The sequence below is a fragment of the Carassius auratus genome, chromosome 14, assembly GCF_003368295.1.
Source record: "Carassius auratus strain Wakin chromosome 14, ASM336829v1, whole genome shotgun sequence".
Lineage (NCBI taxonomy): Eukaryota > Metazoa > Chordata > Actinopteri > Cypriniformes > Cyprinidae > Carassius > Carassius auratus.
In genome coordinates, this window is record NC_039256.1 from 21,980,068 (window position 1) to 22,002,907 (window position 22,840).

At 38.3% G+C, this 22,840-nt stretch overlaps 3 protein-coding genes across 3 annotated transcripts; all 3 read right to left on the minus strand.

The window, feature by feature from the left end:
• Positions 1 to 788: 788 nt before the first annotated feature.
• LOC113114022 (saxitoxin and tetrodotoxin-binding protein 1-like) lies at positions 789 to 2,182 on the minus strand. Its single transcript, XM_026280705.1, has 6 exons — positions 2,022 to 2,182; positions 1,770 to 1,912; positions 1,608 to 1,672; positions 1,416 to 1,526; positions 1,223 to 1,327; positions 789 to 958 (listed from the first exon to the last, which is right to left on the minus strand). Exons 1-6 carry the CDS (start codon positions 2,136 to 2,138, stop codon positions 903 to 905), a joined length of 597 nt encoding a protein of 198 aa, XP_026136490.1. The 5' UTR covers positions 2,139 to 2,182; the 3' UTR covers positions 789 to 902.
• A 10,666-nt stretch (positions 2,183 to 12,848) lies between these two features.
• Positions 12,849 to 14,235, minus strand: LOC113114021 (saxitoxin and tetrodotoxin-binding protein 1-like). The gene is made up of 6 exons (XM_026280704.1): positions 14,078 to 14,235; positions 13,824 to 13,966; positions 13,662 to 13,726; positions 13,470 to 13,580; positions 13,277 to 13,381; positions 12,849 to 13,014 (listed from the first exon to the last, which is right to left on the minus strand). Exons 1-6 carry the CDS (start codon positions 14,192 to 14,194, stop codon positions 12,959 to 12,961), a joined length of 597 nt encoding a protein of 198 aa, XP_026136489.1. The 5' UTR covers positions 14,195 to 14,235; the 3' UTR covers positions 12,849 to 12,958.
• An 885-nt stretch (positions 14,236 to 15,120) lies between these two features.
• On the minus strand, positions 15,121 to 21,806 carry mmp17b (matrix metallopeptidase 17b). Its single transcript, XM_026280701.1, has 12 exons — positions 21,720 to 21,806; positions 20,145 to 20,488; positions 19,058 to 19,190; positions 18,811 to 18,964; positions 18,568 to 18,676; positions 18,302 to 18,479; positions 17,534 to 17,710; positions 17,319 to 17,445; positions 16,815 to 16,885; positions 16,466 to 16,615; positions 15,616 to 15,876; positions 15,121 to 15,497 (listed from the first exon to the last, which is right to left on the minus strand). The coding sequence occupies exons 2-12, from the start codon at positions 20,310 to 20,312 to the stop codon at positions 15,151 to 15,153; spliced, it is 1,875 nt and encodes a 624-aa protein (XP_026136486.1). The 5' UTR covers positions 20,313 to 20,488; positions 21,720 to 21,806; the 3' UTR covers positions 15,121 to 15,150.
• Between the last annotated feature and the right edge of the window lie 1,034 nt (positions 21,807 to 22,840).

Below are 22,840 nucleotides of genomic sequence, written 5' to 3' on the forward strand. Positions count from 1 at the left end.
TTTTTTATTTAACTGCTGTATTAAACCAATATCACATTTGTAATCATGCTGCTTTTTGATCGCGTGATACTGGTTTACTGTATTAAATGATATAAATATTTACATTTCTGCCCCCAAATCTTGATTATTATTATTTTTTTTTAAATCATTCTAAATGCGTTTTAATAAATCATGCAGTAAAACTGAATCATGCAGTAAAAAAAGACTTCCTATTGCCTTAGCTAAACTTAAGCTCTCATTAGTCATGGATGTTAGCAGCAGAACAAATTAACTATAAATGTCTTTTGGATAATTAGCTGTCAATTCGAGGCACAGGCAGCTTTAGTCTTTTGTTCATCACCTCTCATCTCCACACCAAGACAAACACAACTGGAAAGAGAGGGAGGGCTTCACTTCTGCGGCTCTTTGGCTGTCAGTGATGCACATGCGTCGATCCATATGTGCTATATAACCCTTCAGAAGAGGATTTCAGGTAATTTTGCTGAGCGGATCAAGTAAATATCCAGGTATGTTGTACTGTTTTTCCCCGGAAGTGATGCAACAGGTTCTTTGAATTCTGTGTAATAGGGCAAAACTCTGGACTTTGGGCTACTAGGAAACGCCCTTGTCAGAATGACCAGGAGCTTTTAGAAATGAGGACAATCCCAAAAATACTGAACATAACCACACAGTCATATTTACAATAGTTAGTTTTCTGATTTAAAGCATGTAATCGGTGTGAATGTGGTCTTTTTTTTTTTTTTTTTTTTTTTTTTTTTGTTGTTGTTATTGATGAACACACACATATATACAATAATCAATAACAAATATTCTTTATTCAATTTCACTTTCACATGTTGTTTTTCTTGTCACGGTGGTCCTTACGAATTTAGTTTGCATAAAATGTTTAATGTATGCATGCATTAATGATCTGATTTGTCCAAACTTGGCTTCTGGTGAGATGAACGGTCACAATGTTCTGCAATAACAGAAGAAGAAAAAACAACAACTTTTTCTTAATGTGCAATCTTTTTGCAATTAATTCAGTGTCAATTAATTCTGATTTCTTTTTTGATTTGGTGGTTAATTATGACATGGACTTGTTTTCTTACAGATTTGCCTGTAAAATCATGTTTTATACATATGTGATACTGAATCTCACATGACCAGGAGCTGTTTTCTCGCAATCATTACTAATTTATGTTGCTTTTCAAATGAAAACGTACTTGAAACCCAAACTGACCTGTCACTCCATCATAGGAGTACTGGGTTTCTCTTTTGAATCCAAGACACTCAGCTTGCTTCCAGTAGGTGTCCATGTCAGACTGGGTTGGGTTGCTCTCTCTCTCTGCGGAGCGAAGAAGTAGAATAAGTAAATAGAATGTCATGGTATACATAATTTTAACAGGATGTAATCTATGGATTTTGTGACTTACTGAAAAAGTACAGAGACTTTATGGTCTCATTTTTGAATTGGCTGATGAAGCTCATGGTGGTACAGTCAGGACAGGATGGCAAGAACTTGCCCTCTGTTATTGTGCCATTCTCTGTGGATCAAATACCAGCATAACATTCATTAGTGCTCAGAACCTGTGAGTTTTAGCTGAAATAAGCTTTTGTTAACTTACCATTAACATGAAAAGTATTATCTTTAACAGTTCCGTTGACGTTGCTAAATTCACACTTTCCTTTTCTGAGAGGGAGAGAGATACCAGATTCAGAATGCTGGCCATCATAATGAGGAAATTCATTCAGATTAGCAAAACATGTTATAAATAGGAAAGTCTTACAGCATGTTTCCTTGACTGAGGGTTAAAGTATTTGCAAGAGTGCTGGGGCCAAACTCTACCCATGAGCTGTTCACTGTTTTCAAGATATCTGTAAATAACTGGTGATCAGCTATGCCTTCAAGGAAGATCCATTTACCCATGATCTATTTAGAAAAGAAATTGTGAAATATAAGCCCTTTATATCATTTCTAGTAGTGTTAATTTGCTATAAAAGAATACTTGCACTAAAATATATTAATATAATGCACTTACACTTTTATAGTCATCCTCCAGGGTTAGTGGTGTTATAAGATCCTTACAGTCTGGCAGAGATGCCTGACTCAAACTAAACAGGCCCAAAAGAGCAATCAAGACCACCGAAGACGACATTGTAGCACTCCAGAAGAGGATTTCAGATTATACTGCTGCATCACCTGGAGAACAAGTACTTTATATAGAACAGCTTATCACATATCATCATCTGGATGTCCTGAAGTGATGCAACAGTTTGCTTTTTTGTGAAGCCACTGCCAGTAAATCGAAATGAGTAAAATGGGTAAAATTGTGGACTTTATGGAACAGGTAAATCCTGAGGTTACACATTATGCAAATAACTGTGAAATAAAGTGATGTTCTTATTTTTCTTTTTATTGGTATAATCTTTAAGTACATGTTAAAAAAAAGAACATTTAGGAAATTGATAAACAAATAGCATTTTAAAAATATATTATTAATTATAGTATCCATAAAATATATTAAATCAAATTTACATTGCATTTTCATTTTTATTTAATTACAATAGAGTTTGTTCTGTAAATGACACTTTACTGATCTTCACAGATCCTTCCATCCATCAGTCCATTAAAAAAAAAAAAAAAAAAAAAAATTACGAATAAATCATATTTTGGAATCCAGTGGATCATTTTATGAGATTTGCTCTCCGCATCTTCACAATCAAAATACCATATTAATGTATCAACTCTTCTAAATTCTAGCACAATATTATAATATTATAGCTGACAGACTCTGAACTATAAATCATTAACATCAGTTCAGTTGTTGTTGTTTGTTTTATACTACATGCGGTTTTGAAGATAGCATTAAAAGGAGTTTTAGCAACTAAAACAGGAATGAGCAGAGATGGAAAATAAGTTGTTTGGTAAAAATGTATGTAACAACCCTATAAAGTTTTTTCATCTCGGAATTGAATCTCAATACAATAGTTGTTATAAATCTTCTTACCAACTATTTAGTCACTTCCTTTGGTCAGAGATATGAAAGTCAAGGAAAAAGTAATTTTGGGGTATGAGTGTGTAAATTTGGATGTGGAAAATATTAAAGTGATGGATAAGTTCCAGTAATCAGAAATAAAATGGGCAGTAGTAAAATAGGTCCACTTTGAGTCACTGCACTGTTTAGACATGGACAGTCCAAGCGAAGAGGTTTATCTCTTTCGTTTTTTTCTTTGTGAATGATCTGGTCGATTGTTCTTTGCCCTTTCTGCTCACGAAGCTCCTGTTGACCGTAGTGAGAGATCAGAGAGATGTCACCGGGGCTGTAAGAGGACGGCTGAGGGCAGTCCAACCAATCAGTGGCCAGAAGCCGAGGGTATCCCTCTTCAGGGGCGGAGCCTGGGTGAGTAAATTTCCAGTAGGAATTGCCTTTGAAAACGTAGGTTGAACCTGATTGATATAAAGAATCAAAAAATCAGTAGTGCTTTAAAAACCTGCCACATACACACACACACTCACAATACAGCATCATATGTATATTTTAACTACAGGTCTTGAAGCAACACACCCTTAAAGTCTGCAGCTTGTCTTGCTATGGTGACCGCATTACTGTGGTTGTGTGTAAAATATGTACAATTATTAGAAGCTATCAAACTGACAAAGTAAATCAAACATTATGATAGCGTATGTTCAGTCATTAAATAAAACATCATAATACAACATATATCATGTTAGATTTGCTAGAAAAATAGTAGTGTTATTGTTTCAGAGATGGGGTTTTTACGGGTTAATTAGGCTTTCAAATAACATTCTTCAGCTGGGATGCTTTGCTGCTTTCATGACACTCAGCAGGTGCATGTGTGGCACCCAAGTGGTGGGTTTCGTTGTTCTAGACTCAATTACAACACCGACTACGTCACCCTGGGAATTTCACCCAGGGAATAATGGTCCAGTAAGGACGCAGGTTCGTTCCCACAAAGATAGAGCAGAGACGTGAATATAAAAAAAATAACACTTTATTATAGCTAGCTAAAACTCCACACATGTCAATACACAAGGGGTTAATATGGCTCAAATCAAAAATAAAGTAAAAGAAAATAAAATAAATTATACAATCCAGAAAAAAAAAAAAGTTACTTGTCAGATGGCGAGGAGAAATAACAAACCTACCCAACTCCACTTCACTACACACTTCAAACGTACACTGATGTACTCACTGCACCACAAGCACACATGCATTCAGGTGACGGAAAAGAAGAATTAAATCACTCAGTGAACAAGGGTACCCATTAACTTGGACCTAGAGTGGTCAGCACTCCTTCCTAGCCAATCCAACAAAAATTATACAAATTAACATCAAATTGTCACAAATAAAGTCAATAAAAAAAAAGGAAAGAGTCCAATATCAATTCAATACACACAAAAAATACAAAGTTAATCAAAGAGATACAAATAAACAAAACCACCAGTTCAATCACCTACCCATAAACATTACACACACACACACACATCACTCCATAGGATCACACAAACTCACAACCATTCATACTTATTTCTCACACACACTTCCAACAATAAACGAACGCACTCACACAACTTACATCAGTTTATGTATTCATTCACACAATTCACTTATTCCATACAACCCCACAAACACAATCTCCCAGTTGAAACTGATTTGGCACCAATTTGCCACCTCAGCTGCTTCACCAGGCCAATAACATCGTTGCCGGACAAGTTCAAGGGTGCGTTCCACACCTTGATGGCCATGGTTTTGATGGAGTTGAGTCAGAACATCTTTCTTTAAAGTGGTTGGCAAAACCAACTGCAGTGCCTCCTCCTTACCATCGGGACGCATCACCCTTCTATACAAGACCCCATCTCGCTCTACCAAATGCTTCCACTGCCGTAAGAGGACCAAACCAGTTCTCGACAGCTTCCGTCGTTCTTCTGGACCAGGATATCTCCTGGATTTCCAAAATCTCATGACTTCGCTAATCACTGGGTCAGCAGCCTGTAAGGACACCAACTCCACAGGCGAATGGCCAGGGAACAGAGACATGGTACACTGGGTAGCTGCAGCTATAAGATCCACCCCAATTGCTCTCCTCAACACAGATGGTATCTTGGTGCCAGAGCCTAACCCCCCTACTGTCACTGGAGGATGCAACCTAGACAAGGCATCTGCATTTACATTACTCTTACCTGACCTATACTTAAGGTCGAAGTCAAAGGCAGCTAGTTGAGCAGCCCACCGCTGTTCCGTGGCACCCAGCTTAGCAGTGGCCAAGTGGCTGAGGGGATTATTGTCAGTGTACACTATACACCTATTCCCTAACAGATATTCTCTAAAGCGTTCGGTCATAGCCCACTTGAGTGCTAAAAACTCCAGTTTCATGGAGCTGTAATTGGACAGGTTCCGCTCGTTAGGTCTAAGACTACGGCTGGCGTACGCAACAGGTCGCACCTTACCATCCTGTTCTTGCGAGAGGACTGCCCCGAGCCCTCCATGGCTCACATCCACCTCGAGAACAAACGGTTTGGCAAAATCAGCGTATGCCAAAACGGGAGTCTTGGTAAGCCTACTCTTTAACGCCTCAAAGTGGTCTTGACACTCTCTGGTCCAGGCACTAGAAAATGCCTCCTCTCACTGCCCTGGCCTATGCTTGCTTCCAGTCAATTCTCCTACTAGCCGATGTAGAGGGGCCGGCAACTTTGCGAACCCGTCCACAAAACGGCGGTAGTAGCTGACGAAGCCAAGAAATAAACGCAACTCTTTAATGGTAGAGGGTCGAGGCCACTGTATCACCGCCTCAATTTTACAAGGATCAGTCGCGATTCCTTCACTTGAAATAACATGGCCCAAATACTTTACCTCAGGCTGGAAAAAGGCACACTTCTCCAACTTCACCTTCAAATTCTCCCTCTCCAAACGCCTGAACACTACTTCTAACTGCTCCAGGTAATGGCTAATAGAAGACGAAAATACTATGATGTCGTCCAAGTACAACAGAAGAGATTGACATTGTTGGTCTCCAAAGATCCGCTCCATTAGTCGCTGGAATGTAGAAGGAGCATTGCAGAGCCCGAATGGCATCAGATTCCACTCAAAGAGTCCAAACGGGGTGCAAAAAGCGGTCTTTGGCTGGTCTCCCTCACTGACGGGAACCTGATTGTAACCACTGGCCAAATCTAAAGTGGAGAACCAGCGGGCTCCCGACAGTGCATCCAGTGACTCCTCTATGCGGGGCAGTGGAAAAAGCATCTCTCCTGGTTTTAGCATTCAATTGACGGTAGTCAACGCATAAGCGTAGATTACCATCCTTCTTTTTCACCAGGACAATAGGGGACGCTTATGGGCTGGAACTCTCCCTAATGACCGGAGACTCCAGCAACTGGTTTATGTGTGCCCGGACTGTTTCATACTCTGAGGGGGGAATACGTCGGTGTCGACTGATATTGCTGCAGCAAGACCCTAACCTTGCTCTGTTCCTCATCAGGTAATGAACCCAACTCAACCGCATCTATTTGTGCTTGCTCCACAGGGTGAGCAACTGGCAAACCTGCAGTAATTGTGTTAGACCGCACCTCTGTAACGCCTGCAGGTAAGCTAACCACATGTACACTACTTAAAGTGCCCAAAACCCTGCGTGGGAAAAGCATAACATTTAAAGTACCCACATTCACTATTGGTACAAAAACTGTGCCTTTAACAATGCGAACCAATCCGGGCGAGACCAACAAATGTTCCGGTAAGCCAGACTCAGGGGGTTCAAGGAGTAGTATTCCATCAGCAAATTGTTCTGAAAAGGTTGCCGCTATTAACGTATTAGTACCACCTATTACTCGCTGCATCCCAGGACCCCGCACCCTAACCCTCCCTGAACAACCAGAAGGATGAGTGTTTACTTGATGGCACTGTTGCAGGGCCTGCCTCACAAAAGGTACTCCAGCCACAGAGGGGAAATTAAAAAAAATGCGGTACCGTGCTACCCAAACAACTGCTGATAACATCGCCCCAAGACATTCATCCCTAATACGCCAGGGGCTTGGACACAGATGCCTCCTGGGGGATCCTTAACCACCAAAATGCCACAGTTAGAAACTGCGTGCCCACATAATTCAACATCCAATTCCAAATAACCTATTTATGGAATAGAAAGGCCATTTGCAGCACGCAATAGCAACCACTGACAGGACTGCAAACGGTCTTGCCCCCATGGTTCAAAATGTCTACGGAAACAAGTTTCCGTAATCGTAGACACCATTGACCCAGTGTCTATTAAACAAGACACAACTAGACCACCTATATGTACATCTAAGTGGGGGCAAGAAGACACCAATTGTGGCAGATATCGTGAACTGTAATCTACCTCTGAGCCGCAATTCTTCCCAACCGGATCATGGCTCCGCAACCTTGCGGGGACTAGTTTTCCGACTGTTAACCAAACCGAGGTTGCCTGCCATCCATTGGCAAATCAGCATGACGGTATAGGTCTCTAGAATGAGGGGCCACTCGCTCCCCAACACATTCTCTGGCAATGTGTCCCGGTCTATGGCACCGCCTACATATAACAGGGCCACTACGAGCAGATTGAACACGAGATAAAGGTCCCTGCAACCTTGTGACGCTTTGAGTGAGCTGCTTCTGCTGTGCCCTAAACATGTCTCTCAATTCACTCAATTCAGAGCATGGAGGTACACCACCAACCCCTGTACGTACACCTCCCTCCACCCCATACTGGAAGCCTTGAACCGATGGAACTGAATGGCTACGACCTCTAGCACCCCCTGGGGTCCCTTCTTGTTCCCATCGTATAGCTTCACTTCGCACTTCCAGTAAGGTGGAATTTGGCTGGCGACGAACGAGCTGCTTTAATTCTCGACGGAGGCTGCTCTCCTGTACATGTTCAACGAATTGATCCCGCAATAAAGAGTCAGAATTGGGAAGTCCATTGAGCGACCGCTGTTTAACCCTCTCTAGCAGACACATGAGTGCCAAAGAAAACTCCAATAGGGTTTCTCCCTCATGCTGTCTCCTAGAGAAAAATGCTTCTTGCAAAGCGACACAGGACTGGGAGCAACCGTACAATTCACGCAATGCAAAAATTATTTTCTCCGGGTCTTCCCGCTCTATCGCTGGGCGGTATCGTATTTCTTCCCGAGCTTCCCCTTGCAAATGATCAAATAAAAAGAAAGTACGATCGGCAGTGGACATATGACGAACCCTCATACAGGCCTCCGCCTCATCAACCCATTCGTTTATACCCATTCCCGTTTTACCATTAAATTTGGGACACCTACGATCTCGTGGTATAAACACAAACCTCTCTGCAGCTGGAACCCCAGAATTTGTAAACGGAGGGTCAATCGGCAATGCTGGAAACGCATTTGATGGACCAGGTCTGGGTGCAGCTGCATCTGCGGTGGCCCGATCCTGCCTCAACTTCTCATTTTCAGCCTGCAACTGCAACACCTGATCTTGCAATTCACGTAATTCTTCATCCATACTTAAGGAATTAGTGAGACTTACCAAAAAACGGATGCCCGATGCACACCACCACCCTGCTTCAACAAAAAAAAGGAGAAGAAAAGATATCACAACATTCACCCCACATAATACAGAAAAACAACCAACTTCACGTCTCAGCCCAAAAATCAATGTGGGACCCTGCCGACTACGCCAATAATGTGGCACCCAAGTGGTGGGTTTCGTTTTTCAAGACTCACCCAGGGACTCACCCAGGGAATAATGGACCAGTAAGGACAATATTTGCAGCAGCTATAGCTGATTTAAGAGACAAATGAAAGAAAAGAGCAAAACTGAGTATGCAAAGAAGTATAGAAAAGAAAGCCAATCAAATTTCAGTATGTAAATATTGCAGAGATATATTTGCTTTTGCTTACATTTTATGAATCGGAGATTTAGATCTTAGCTTCTTATGCAAAAGATAGACTTACAACGAGGTTTAGTGGGTTGTAACGAGTTACATTTACTTGAGTAATTTTTCGGGTAACTAATACTTTTCGGAGTATATTTAAAGATGGGTACTTTATACTCTTACTTGAGTAAATTTTTTGGGAAAAATCTGTACTTTTACTTCGTTACTGTGGGCGACGCCCCTCGTTACTTTATCTTAATGCAATAAATGTTATAAATGCTTCAGTTTATTCCAAACGCGCCGTCTACTTTTCTCTGGGCAATGAGCGATGCCCATTCGCAAATGATTCATTCTTTTGAGTCAATTCTGTTCAAAGGCTTGATCAAATCAATTGGCAAATGAGTGAATTGGTTCATGAATCAGTTTGAATGATTTGTTCAGTTCCCTGCCGCACGCGCTGAGCGTCTGAAGCGGTTCACTCAGAGTTGTAACGTTTAAGAGCATCAGCAGCGTTTAAAACGGGGCTATGGAACTGCACTGAATTGAAAGCAAATCTGCAAAGGCTATTATTTGCTTGCGATGAAGATCCTTATTAGATGAACGCGTGTGCTGTCTACTGTTTAAAAGGTAATAACTTGGGCTACATTCGATACCAGTACAAGATACCACTATGACATTAGTTTGTTGTACGTGTGTGACGTGAGGGGAGTCAAGTTGAAAACAGCTTCCAAAAGACAAAAAATAGCCGATTAAGATTTTATTAATTTTAATACACACCGATGCGAATATGTTCAGCAAGTCATATCATCAGCTTTTAAATTCAGATCTGTGATCGCTTGCTGGCGCTGAGCCAGAGACAGACGCGTTTTTACAGCGCTGCGCATTAACCAATCACACACAGTTCTGTTGAGCTTTTGAATGCAATGGCCAATCAGAGGTGTTCCGATGAGTCATCGCTAAAAAAGTGAAGTGACATTCAGCCAAGTATGGTGACCCATACTCAGAATTTGTGCTCTGCATTTAACCCATCCGAAATGCGCACACACACAGAGCAGTGAACACACACACACACTGTGAGCACACACCCGGAGCAGTGGGCAGCCATTTATGCTGCGGCGCCCGGGGAGCAGTTGGGGGTTCGATGCCTTGCTCAAGGGCACCTAAGTCGTGGTATTGAAGGTGGAAAGAGAGCTATTCATGCACTATCCCCACCCACAATTCCGTCCGGCCCGAGACTAGAACCCACAACCCTTCGATTGGGAGTCCAACCCTCTAACCATTAGGCCACGACTTCCCCAAAAATGCCGGTGCTTCCTTCACTCGCTCAATGACTGAATAACTCTTTCTGGCGAATTCTCTCGTCGGAAACAACGATGTGCAGATGTGTGTACGAATCTATAATTAAGATATTGATTTCACAGCGTTTACAGTTTCAGTGATTTTAATGGGAGTTTCTGAGAGTGATTAAAATCTAGACTATTAAAGATCATTTTCACTGACAATATAAATGTTATTTGCTCTCTCTCTTAACAATGAAAGATTAGTAGCAATATTTATATCACATTAACATTCAATGTTAAATTCACATTTAATATAAAGTCAGTCATATTAAAAATGTTATGGCATGAGACCTATATTTGTTACTTAAGGAAACAGACAGGATTTTATAATAAATGACATAAATTGGAGTAAAGGCTGATGAAATATATACATTTATACACACACACACATACATTACATACATTTTATCTATATATCTAAATAAAAATAGGCTCCGTATATATGACCCAAAGTAACTAGTAACTAACTACTTGAGTAGATTTTTTATCCGATACTCTTTTACTCTTACTCAAGTAACTATTCAAGACTAGTACTTTTACTTTTATTTGAGTAAATATTTCTAGAATTACTTTTATTTTACTTGAGTAAGGTTTTGGGGTACTCTATCCACCTCTGGGTTTAACACAGTAAGACATCAATATTACTTATGACATGAATGTTTAAATCAAATTAAATTGCTACAACTGCAAGCACTTTAACGATACAATCACAAAAGGTGATAATGGGAGTCAGACCTCCAGTGCGTCGCTGTCCCAGATGAACGATGGGTTTCAGACTGTCCTTATGCTCCTTTAGGTGAGGCAGGTAGATGTAGGCATTAGGCTGTGAAGGCAACAAGCGCCGAAGGACCCTCTCTTCTAATAAAGCTAAAATTGCAGATAAAATACTGAATAACTGTACAGACGCGAATATTACAGCAAGAAACGTGCTTGGACTCACCTGAGGAGTTACTCAGTGTGAGATTCGATGGAGCAATGCTGCGGTTTTGAAGTTGACCAAGCACTTTAAGCAGCTCTTGGGATAAGACCTGCAATGAACGTGGACGTGGATTTGCGCATCTTCTCGATCAATATGTGCTATATAACCCCTCAGAACTTCAAAAGAGGATTTCAGGTAATTTTGCTGAGCGGATCAAATAAATATGTAGTAGGGGAGAACCGTGGTGAAAGTAACATGGGACGAAAGTAACAAAGCGATTTTCTCCAAACCTTTTTCTGCATTTGCATTCCCAGCTATGACAGCATATTCAGCATGCAATCCTTGACGGAGCTGAGAAATATCATGTGATTTCCTCATCGTTTCCCGAAGTTAGGTCCGTAAAACTGTTTTCGAGTACAAAAAGTAAATTGTTGAAGCGGTATTTTTTTTTTTTTTTATTAGTCGTGTTGTTTTTCTTGTTTCATGTGTCAAAGTAATGATCAATCTACAGGTTATTTAGTGCTTCAACACATCCGAAAGTTTGCATTTTCAATTTTTTTAAATATAAAATTAAATCGAGTTTAAATGTCAGGAGTTCCTGTCGGGACGAAAGTAACAGTTGTTACTTTTGTCCCGCGACAGTCACAAAAAGTATTTATTTTGTTCCAGTGCAAGCTATATTGTGAATTTCTGTGTCTTGCATCATTTCTTACAAATGTTAATGTCATATTATACCAAAAGAATATGTCTTTTATCCAGATGTTTTTGAGAGGGTGTTTCTGGACATAGACGAACATCTCTCTCTGGGCAGCTGCTACGTCACATTTATATTTAGGTTTTAACCATATCTTAGCTTTTACACCTCTACCTGTGAATTTGCAGTGTTTCCAGATGTTTTAATGCACATTTTCAATTTATGCATAAAAACAACTGGATGGAAACATAAATAGTCCTTTTTATGTTTAGTCCTTATTATGCTAATGTGATAAAAAATTTATATTGTGTATTCTGTAGAATTTTTTATTATTATATAAAAAATACATTGAAATTTACAAAAAAAAATACAGTCAGGTTTTAAGACATCTGATGAAACTTAAACTTAAATTTTAAATGAAAATATGAAAATGTAATTTAATAATTTTTTTGCAAAGATAAAGGACAAAATTTGTTTGCAGTTATTTATCAACAAGGTCACAATCATGAATACTTGAAAAAATCTAGCTTATATTGTTGTTACTTTTGACCCACCTGTGTGTTACTTTCGTCCCAACCGATGGGGTTGAAAGTAACAATATTCAACTTATGTTCAAAGTGAAATTATACTGAAGTCTTTCTACATTTCTACAAAATACCACCTGGTATTGTTAGACCACACCTCTGAGTTACTGGCCACAGCAGAAATATATCTCTGTATACAACATTATCTTTTAAAATGAAGTTTTTCAGAAAAATGGTACTTTCGCCCCTGCTCTCCCCTACTGTTTTTCCCCTGAAGTGATGCAACAGGTTCTTTGAATTCTGTGTAATAGGGCAAAACTTTGGGCAACTAGGAAACGCCCTTGTCAGAATGACCAGGAGCTTTTAGAAATGAGGACAATCCCAAAGATACTGAACATAACCACACAGTCATATTTACAATAATTAGTTTTCTGATTTAAAGCATGTAACAGGTGTGGATGTGATTTTTTTTTTTTTTTGGTTATTATTGAACACACGCACACATACAATAATGAATAACAAATATTCTTTATTCAGTTTCACTTTCACATGTTGTTTTTCTTGTCACGGTGGTCCTTACGAATTTAGTTTGCATAAAAATGTTTAATGTATGCATGCATTAATGATCTGATTTGTCCAAACTTGGCTTCTGGTGAGATGAACGGTCACAATATTCTGCAATAACAGAAGAAGAAAAAAACAACTTTTTCTTAATGTGCAATCTTTTTGCAATGAATTCAGTGTCAATTAATTCTGATTTCTTTTTTGATTTGGTGGTTAATTATGACATGGACTTGTTTTCTTACAGATTTGCCTGTAAAATCATGTTTTATACATATGTGATACTGAATCTCACATGACTAGGAGCTGTTTTCTCGCAATCATTACTAATTTATGTTGCTTTTCAAATGAAAACATACTTGAAACCCAAACTGACCTGTCACTCCATCATAGGAGTACTGGGTTTCTCTTTTGAATCCAAGACACTCAGCTTGCTTCCAGTAGGTGTCCATGTCAGACTCTGTTGGGTTGCTCTCTCTCTCTGCGGAGCGAAGAAGTAGAATAAGTAAATAGAATGTCATGGTATACATAATTTTAAGAGGATGTAATCTATTGATTTTGTGACTTACTGAAAATGTACAGAGACTTTATGGTCTCATTTTTGAATTGGCTGATGAAGCTCATGGTGGTACAGTCAGGACAGGATGGCAAGAACTTGCCCTCTGTTATTGTGCCATTCTCTGTGGATCAAATACCAGCGTAACATTCATTAGTGCTCAGAACCTGTGAGTTTTAGCTGAAATAAGCTTTTGTTAACTTACCATTAACATGAAAAGTATTATCTTTAACAGTTCCGTTGACGTTGCTAAATTCACACTTTCCTTTTCTGAGAGGGAGAGAGATACCAGATTCAGAATGCTGGCCATCATAATGAGGAAATTCATTCAGATTAGCAAAACATGGAATAAACAGGAAAGTCTTACAGCATGTTTCCTTGACTGAGGGTTAAAGTATTTGCAAGAGTGCTGGGGCCAAACTCTACCCATGAGCTGTTCACTGTTTTCAAGATATCTGTAAATAACTGGTGATCAGCTATGCCTTCAAGGAAGATCCATTTACCCATGATCTATTTAGAAAAGAAATTGTGAAATATAAGCCCTTTATATCATTTCTAGTAGTGTTAATTTGCTATAAAAGAATACATTCACTAAATAAAATATTAATATAATGCACTTACACTTTTATAGTCATCCTCCAGGGTTAGTGGTGTTATAAGATCCTTACAGTCTGGCAGAGATGCCTGACTCAAACTAAACAGGCCCAAAAGAGCAATCAAGACCACCGAAGACGACATTGTAGCACTCCAGAAGAGGATTTCAGATTATACTGCTGCATCACCTGGAGAACAAGTACTTTATATAGAACAGCTTATCACATATCATCATCTGGATGTCCTGAAGTGATGCAACAGTTTGCTTTTTTGTGAAGCCACTGCCAGTAAATCGAAATGAGTAAAATGGGTAAAATTGTGGACTTTATGGAACAGGTAATTCCTGAGGTTACACAATATGCAAATAACTGTGAAAATAAAGTAATGTTCTTATTTTTCTTTTTATTGGTATAATATTTAGGTACATGTAAAAAAAAAGAAAAAAAAAGAAAATTGAGGAAATTGATAAACAAAAATTGCGTTTTTAAAATATATTATTAATAATAATAGTATCCATAAAATATATTAAATCAAATTTACATTGCATTTTCATTTTTATTTAATTACAATAGAGTTTGTTCTGTAAATGACACTTTACTGATCTTCACAGATCCTTCCATCCATCCGTCCATTTTTTTAAAGCAAATAAAACTACAAATAAATCATATTTTGGAACCCAGTGGATCATTTTATGAGATTTGCTCTCCGCATCTTCACAATCAAAATACCATATTAATGTATCAACTCTTCTAAATTCTAGCACAATATTATAATATTATAGCTGACAGACTCTGAACTGTAAATCATTAACATCAGTTCAGTTGTTGTTGTTTGTTTTATACTACATGGGGTTTTGAAGATAGCATTAAAAGGAGTTTTAGCAACTAAAACAGGAATGAGCAGAGATGGAAAATAAGTTGTTTGGTAAAAATGTATGTAACAACCCTATAAAGTTTTTTCATCTCGGAATTGAATCTCAGTACAATAGTTGTTATAAATCTTTTTACCAACTATTTAGTCACTTCCTTTGGTCAGAGATATGAAAGTCAAGGAAAAAGTAATTTTGGGGTATGAGTGTGTAAATTTGGATGTGGAAAATATTAAAGTGATGGATAAGTTCCAGTAATCAGAAATAAAATGGGCAGTAGTAAAATAGGTCCACTTTGAGTCACTGCACTGTTTAGACATGGACAGTCCAAGCGAAGAGGTTTATCTCTTTCGTTTTTTTCTTTGTGAATGATCTGGTCGATTGTTCTTTGCCCTTTCTGCTCACGAAGCTCCTGTTGACCGTAGTGAGAGATCAGAGAGATGTCACCGGGGCTGTAAGAGGACGGCTGAGGGCAGTCCAACCAATCAGTGGCCAGAAGCCGAGGGTATCCCTCTTCAGGGGCGGAGCCTGGGTGAGTAAATTTCCAGTAGGAATTGCCTTTGAAAACGTAGGTTGAACCTGATTGATATAAAGAATTAAAAAATCAGTAGTGCTTTAAAAACCTGCCACATACACATATTCACAATACAGCATCATATATATATATTTTTTAACTAAAGGTCTTGATGCAACACACCCTTAAAGTCTGCGGTCCTTTCTCTATCGTTCTCATTCTCCATGATAATCCCATTCACTCCTTCTTCAATGAGCTCTCTCCAGACTTTGCTTTCCTCTCCTTTCTTTTCATCTTCTCTCACAGACCCCCACACCACACCCTGCTTTGGGTCCCAGTGCAATCCTTGCCCCATTCCTTCTGTGTCCTCAGAAGCCAGAGTAGACAGAGGCTGAGGGAAACCCTCTTGGAGTGACAGATCCTTAAACAGCCAAACCTGGGAACCTGCACATGTATGTTGAGTAGAGTGGTGTCAAGTCTTTGGTGTAACTGATGAAAACTTGCAAATAAAATAGCAAGGATGTAAGTGAAATTATAAGGTTTTTTTTTTACAGTTAAGTGCAAATAGCCCATCTTTGGTTGCAAAGGCTATTTAGTCTAGCTCTGCCTACCAGACAATATAACAAAAAAACCCATCTGGCAACAGGAATAGTTGTGTGGAAAGTAAGGATAGTGGATTTACTGGAGTTTGAATCCACTTTTATTGATCCAGTTCTTTGCATAACACAGATCCAAAGTTGGATGTTGTGTTTCCGTGTTGTACATGTGCTGTTTTATAACTGTACTATAATACATTATGGTGCAAATAGTATCCGCCTCTTAGTAACATCCAATACCATTTACACCAAGTGAAAAAAGGATCCTACTACTATTTACATGTTGTAATTTACTACTATTTACCCAGTTTACATTTAGACTGGTCATATTTTTATTTTCTGCACTGGGGCCAAGTAAAATAAATCTCTTCAAATTACATAACTTTCAAAAGTGTGGTGCTCAGTTGTTTGTGATGTGATTGTGCTGGGAAACTGACCACTGATAAAGAGGATGGCATGATCCGTGTGTCTTTCCAGAACCGCACGCAGTGGAGGAAGTGAAGAAGGAAGAGCTGACCAAAGTCTCTGTACAGGAACAGCCCTGAACGACACCAGACCACCTCTGCTCACCCTCCACATGTGCTGTCCTACAAAATCAATGAGGAAAGGTAAAATAGACATAAGAATTTAGAGAAATATATATATATATCATTTGCATATATGGTGACACTGGCTGGATGGATAAAGATAGTTACAATAACAAGAGTACTTAGAAGATGGAAACACTAAAAGTGGAAGAAGTGTTAATATATTAAATAACTCTGTAATTTAGTTAAAAGTATCTACCTTTAAAGAAGAAGATCTCTCCACGAATCTTAGTAACTGCATCAAAACTGGTGTTACAGCGATCCACAGAACTTAAAACAAAGAGAGACATTTCATCAAATAAATGATTTTCTCTTCAGTTGCGTGCATCGAACATCTTAACAAACTTGTTTTGATTAATAAAAAATAAAACAACAAAGAAACATGACTTTGAATATTTAAAGGTATAATTTACCCAATAAAGAAACAAACTTGGAAGTCTATGGCTATAGGCAACTGTTTTTCCATCATCCTTCCATATTATGACAGAAATGTTTTATTTTGGGGTTGTTCGTTTTCACGCTACGTGAAAGTCTAATCCTCGGTCATTTAGTTTAAAATTAGTTTCTCCAGTTATTCCTATAAAATCTGTCCAGATTTGTATGTGTATTCCCGCACTTGTCACAATAAAGAACATGCATTAGTATATAAGCTTGATTTTTAATTTGATGTTCAATTCAAAAGGTTTAAGTGATCCCTTCTTACCTGTCCAAATGGCTTTGAGCGTGTCTGTACATATGTGTGAGTCTGTGTACACCTCCGTGTCGGTGACGCAGTTGAGCCTCCGTCACAAGAAGAGGTTTCTCAGTTGGATCATGGTTTCCCCTCTTACCTGAATTCACAAACAGACACACACACAGAAGAGATACTTTGAGTAACTGCCAAACAGAGATTCCAACAAGACATTTAATGACAGTTACCATAAAGGGCTGTGATGTGTTGAAGGTCATGGTGTCCCAGGCTGAAGTGTAGCGGGTCTCCCAGGGGCCCCTGGTAGTATGGACGCATTACAGATTGGCGTGCGGATGAATGGGTCAGTCCGAGGGCATGACCAAGCTCGTGCACCAGCACTGTGAACAGATCTGTGCCCTCTGTTGCTGTGCACACATGCACACATTGAATTAGGCTATTGTCAATACTGTATTTGGAGATACAGAGTGAGAACTGATATGCATTTTACATAAGTAGTTAGCTATAAAGATCTCACTGATTACATGACAAGCTATCAGAATGTCATCTTCCTTTTTTTCCATAGATATATAATCAACTGCTCCAATTAGCATATTTTTTGTTCAGTTTTGGCCTCTTAATTAATACAAGCTCCATATTTTCCTTACGTATAGAATATGATACTCGACAAAAAGTATTCTAGTTTTTTCCATTTCTTAAATATATATTTTGTCTAACGCTTTAAGAACCTTTAATATACCATTATTTTTGTTTTTTATTTTTTACATCAAATGTCAGGCTACTAGGTTAATTTTGCTTATCTTCCCATATTTTACAACAAGAGAAGTAAGCTAATCTTTAGATAAAAAAGATATTTGTCTTTAATATAAATTCGTAATACTTAAATTCACTTGTAGCAAAAAAAAAAAAAAAGTTTTTATTTTTGGACATTGCATGAAAACTATTGGCCTGTACTGTCCTGATGGGTTTTACTTTAGCTGATTGTTTTGCAGAATTACCTGGTTGTCTGAAGGCCCATTCCTCCTCTGCATCCAAGTGAACTCCACCAGCCCTGTCTGGATCGGATGGAAAGAAGGCATGGCCAACAGATCCACCTGCTCCATCAAAGGGATATCCGTCTCCATGGGGACCGCGCAAGAAATCTATCTGGAGATCCGCCCCCTCCGGTCCTCGCACCTATTTGAAATAGTTCAAAACATAGTCTGTGAATTTACATGAACACAAAAGTATTCAAAAGCACCAGCTTTTACTAAGTAAGCAGAACCTCATGGAACTCAAGTAATGTTGGATCGGCCCACACTCTGAGTGCATAGTACACAAGGGAGCGAATCATTTCACGGGACAGTTTAGAGGATGCCGGGTAAGAACGCAGCCTGAGAAAAAACAAAGAATAAAGGTGTTTTTAATACTTTTCTTTGCTGTGATACTGTGTACTAACCATCAAGTATGTGAAAGCAGGATGGAAAAGCAGGAAGAAAAACACAACTGGTAAAATAATCAGGCTAACCTCCAGTTGATATTTCTTCTTGTCCAGGTAGAAGCTGCTCTTTTCATTCTTTGATTTTGCATATCACTGTGTAGTGTCGATGTCTGAATGGTTTGGTCATCATCATCTGGAAGTGAGCAGCGGGGTGTCTGCATCAGTTGAACAGTCTCTTCATCTGTGACAGGAAGGTGAGGGTAAAGACAAAGGCACAACAGAAGAGAAATAAGATTTAGATTTAAAAGAGTGGGGGACATTATTGTTTTCATACCTAACACTCCTGTGTCATCCAAACCAGCAAACCTCTGCATTTTCTTCACTGCTTGAGTGACCGCTGTCCAGGCCTGTAACTGGCCTGTAGAGGGATCAGGGGGTGGGAGGTATCCGTACTTTGTGAGCCAATCCTGCCAAACAGAACAACATGAATCCATAAAAGATATATTCAAATACACTACCATTGAACGTTTTGAAAGAAATGTATGCTTTATTCAGCAAGGATGCAATCGATTGATCATAAGTGACAATAAATATTTCTACACTGTTAAAAAAATAATTCTGTTCCAAATAAATGTTGACAAATTCAACTACTTTAACTCTGGGAAAAATCTATTTGACCATGGCGCAACTTTTTATCTTTTCAACACTGATAATAAGGTTGCTTGAGCACCTACGCAGCATATTCAGCTTTTCCATCAGAGTAATAAATTACATTTTAAAATATGCTCTATTAGAAAATTTTAATTTGATTTTAAATTGTTATAATATTTCACAATATTAATGGGATATTTCTGATTTAAAAAATGCAGCCTTGGTAAGCATGCTCCTTTCAAAAACAATTTAAAAAGAACTGACCCCAGTCTTTTGAACAGTAGTTGCACATTCTGCATTTTTAATTATTAAAAAATAAATTAATTTAGATTACAATATATATATATATATATATATATATATATATATATATATATATATATATATATATATATTTTTTTTTTTTTTTAATTGCATTGAAAAGTGTTCAAATTAACCATGAAAGCAATATAAAAATGCCATTTGCAACTATGTTTAGTTCTATAACATGACAATTAAAACAAGGATATTTAACAACAAATTAGTGATAGGGAGTGTGATGTCCCCAAAAATGCAAACTCATTTCATGGGCAGAACAGATTATTATGTTTTTCTTAAAAATTATGTAAATAAACTTGAGGAAATGTGCACAAATGAATCATTCACATTAAGAAGCATATAGGGTATCATATAAGCAATTTCATATTGACCTTTAATGGAACACTACAACACTGAAAAATCTTTTCCAACTGCATGTAAACGTCATGTAAAACCTCCAAACACATTCTCACCACAAGTTTGATGCTCTCATCTTCTGTGGGTAAGACAGTGGGTAAAACAGTAGACGTAACCGTGCTCGCCAAAGTGGTTGGCAATGCATCTTTATCACCTGTTCCATAAACTTCCACTGTACGTCCACACATGCAGAAGACAACCGCTGTCCAAAACATCTCCATCATACTGAGAGTGTATATAATATCATATGCTTGGAAGAATAGAACTATGTAAAAATACAGCTGATAGAGATATGCAAATCCCGGTCCTCCTTAGTCAAGTGATTTCAATGACGTCATCTTTGCCGAATCAGAGATGGTGGCCTCTCTTGTGTTGAGGAATTGTGGGATTGATTCCAGCACTGTAAATGCAGTTTGCAGTGGTGATTATACAAGACTGTTTTCTAGAGTATTCTAACCAACAACAACAACTTTATATAAGAAGATAAATTAAATCACTAGCACAATCTCATAAATGTGAGACTAATTTACTTTGCTACACTGCCGACTGCTTTGGTTGTAAAGCTGCATGATTGAATTGCAGATGGCTAGTATCAAAGAGAAACAAATGAAGAGGTTACAGAGGTTTTATGTGTTTCATTTTAAAGGAAAAGCTGACAAGCACAATGGATGTGACTAGGATGTGAAGCTTTAATTAAATTAGCAGGTGCAATTTCATTAAAGGAATGAGACAACATGGGAGACGGCGGGTTAAAAGAGTAGGAGGGAAAGGGGAATGGGGCATGGAAAAGAAGAGTTATGGAATAATGGAATTAAAGGAAAACTGCCAGAGGACAAATACAGAGGACAGTGTACGAAGGGGAGGGAGACTGACGGGAAAAAGGGGAAGAGATCTCAATAAATTAGAATGTCGTGGAAAAGTTCATTTCAGTAATTCAACTCAAATTGTGAAACTCTTGTATTGACATCGGCATGTCATTTATGATATGCTATTCAATCTCTCAATCTTAACTTCTCAAAAGTATTTTTTTTATTAGTAGTAGCAGTATTAATAACAACAGTATATTAAATTATTAACTGTTTTGGGCGAAAAGTACTGTAACGGTTTCAGCATTATAATTTCATTTGTTTCATATTCAATATCAGCTTGTTTGTCTTGCTCTGTTTACATGTGATCTGAAGACATGTACTCAATACTCTGTACTCTATAATATAATGATATGTCTAGAATTTTAGAATGTTTTAAACTCTGTATAGACATCAATTACTAATCTGCATTATGTAGGCTACATGAAGTTATACTGTTATCATTTACAATTATTACATGATATGACTATAATACAGAAACAAGAACGAACAAGAAATAACAAGAAAGAAAAAACATCAGTCTTTGTACTTCTGGCTTAACTGTAAATGGATTTATGTTTTATTTGATGCAGGTAAAAGATTTCAAAAGCTTCAAGCTAAACATTTTCCAGAAACATGAGCAAACACGAAAAAGCATTACATGCCTGCATTCATTCAACAGTATAATTTTAATTCAGTTTTCAGTGTTCTACAACAATAAGGAAAACTTACAAAAAGTTACAGTTTATGTAATGAATGTTGCTATTTGTAATGGGACGTGCTTACCTTGCTTCACAACTTCGTTCCTGCTTTGCACTCGCCTGCTCTGTCCCGCTGCCTTCCTTCTCTGTTCCTGAACAGATGTGTTCCTCTCATCTCCTCAAATCCCCCCCCACCCCTTCTGCCTCTGCACTCACACAATAGACTTCTAATACCCCCTCAATAACGTACCCACCCTCCTCTGCTAAGTGCATCGGGCATTTGCTCACTCTTTCTCTGTGCTTGGAAGATACCAGTGTGAAAAATCCTCTTTATATCCAGCGAGGAGATTTAGAGACATACTTAGTTGCACATGTCCATTCACGCTCTGTCAAATTTCCTATACTTCATGCTCAAACCACTCAAATGTCTTATAGATTTCATCACCTGCTAATGGAGGAAACACTAATGTGATTCTGAATACAGTATGAACACTTACATATTTATATATGGATCCTTAAATGTGAGATCTAAGTCAACTACCGGATTAGGGTTTCACTTTATCTTTGGCCTTGTGTGTAGTTGTGGATATGTTGGGATTAAATCCTCTTAACGGAAGGATTAAAAAAAAATTAAAACGAAGATTTGAACAGATCTAGCTAAATGCATTGTGCTGTCTGGTCCTCTATATGTCATATCGGATTGAAATAGGCCTACACAACTTCTTTGTGACAATTTCTGTATTTAAATGTAAATGTTTGTTGGCACATATATAAATGTATGAAATCCTGGGATTTTTGTGCAGGGGATAACTTGTTCATCATGGCAGAAAGCAAGAGAGAAAGCACATTTCCAGATGGCCTATCTGACTTTTTCGCTGGATAATACTGTGGGGAGTCCCAAGGGAATAGCCGGATTGGAAAAGCATACTTACAAGGGCAACTGAGGCGTGTGCTGAATGTTTATAGTGTAACTTGACCTCCTGATCTGGTAAACTTCTCAGAGTATAACTTGTCAACTGCAAAAACTGTATCACCTCAGTGCTCCCTCTTATTGAGATATAACCGCTATTAATAGCTTTAAAATTACTTATACTGGGCATTTTACTTATTTGACAAAAACTTTCCAGAGAGAGTGTTCAGCATGAGTAAAGGATGCATTATTGCCGTCTTGTCTGGTTGATGATTTTGACCCACCGGTCAAAGCGT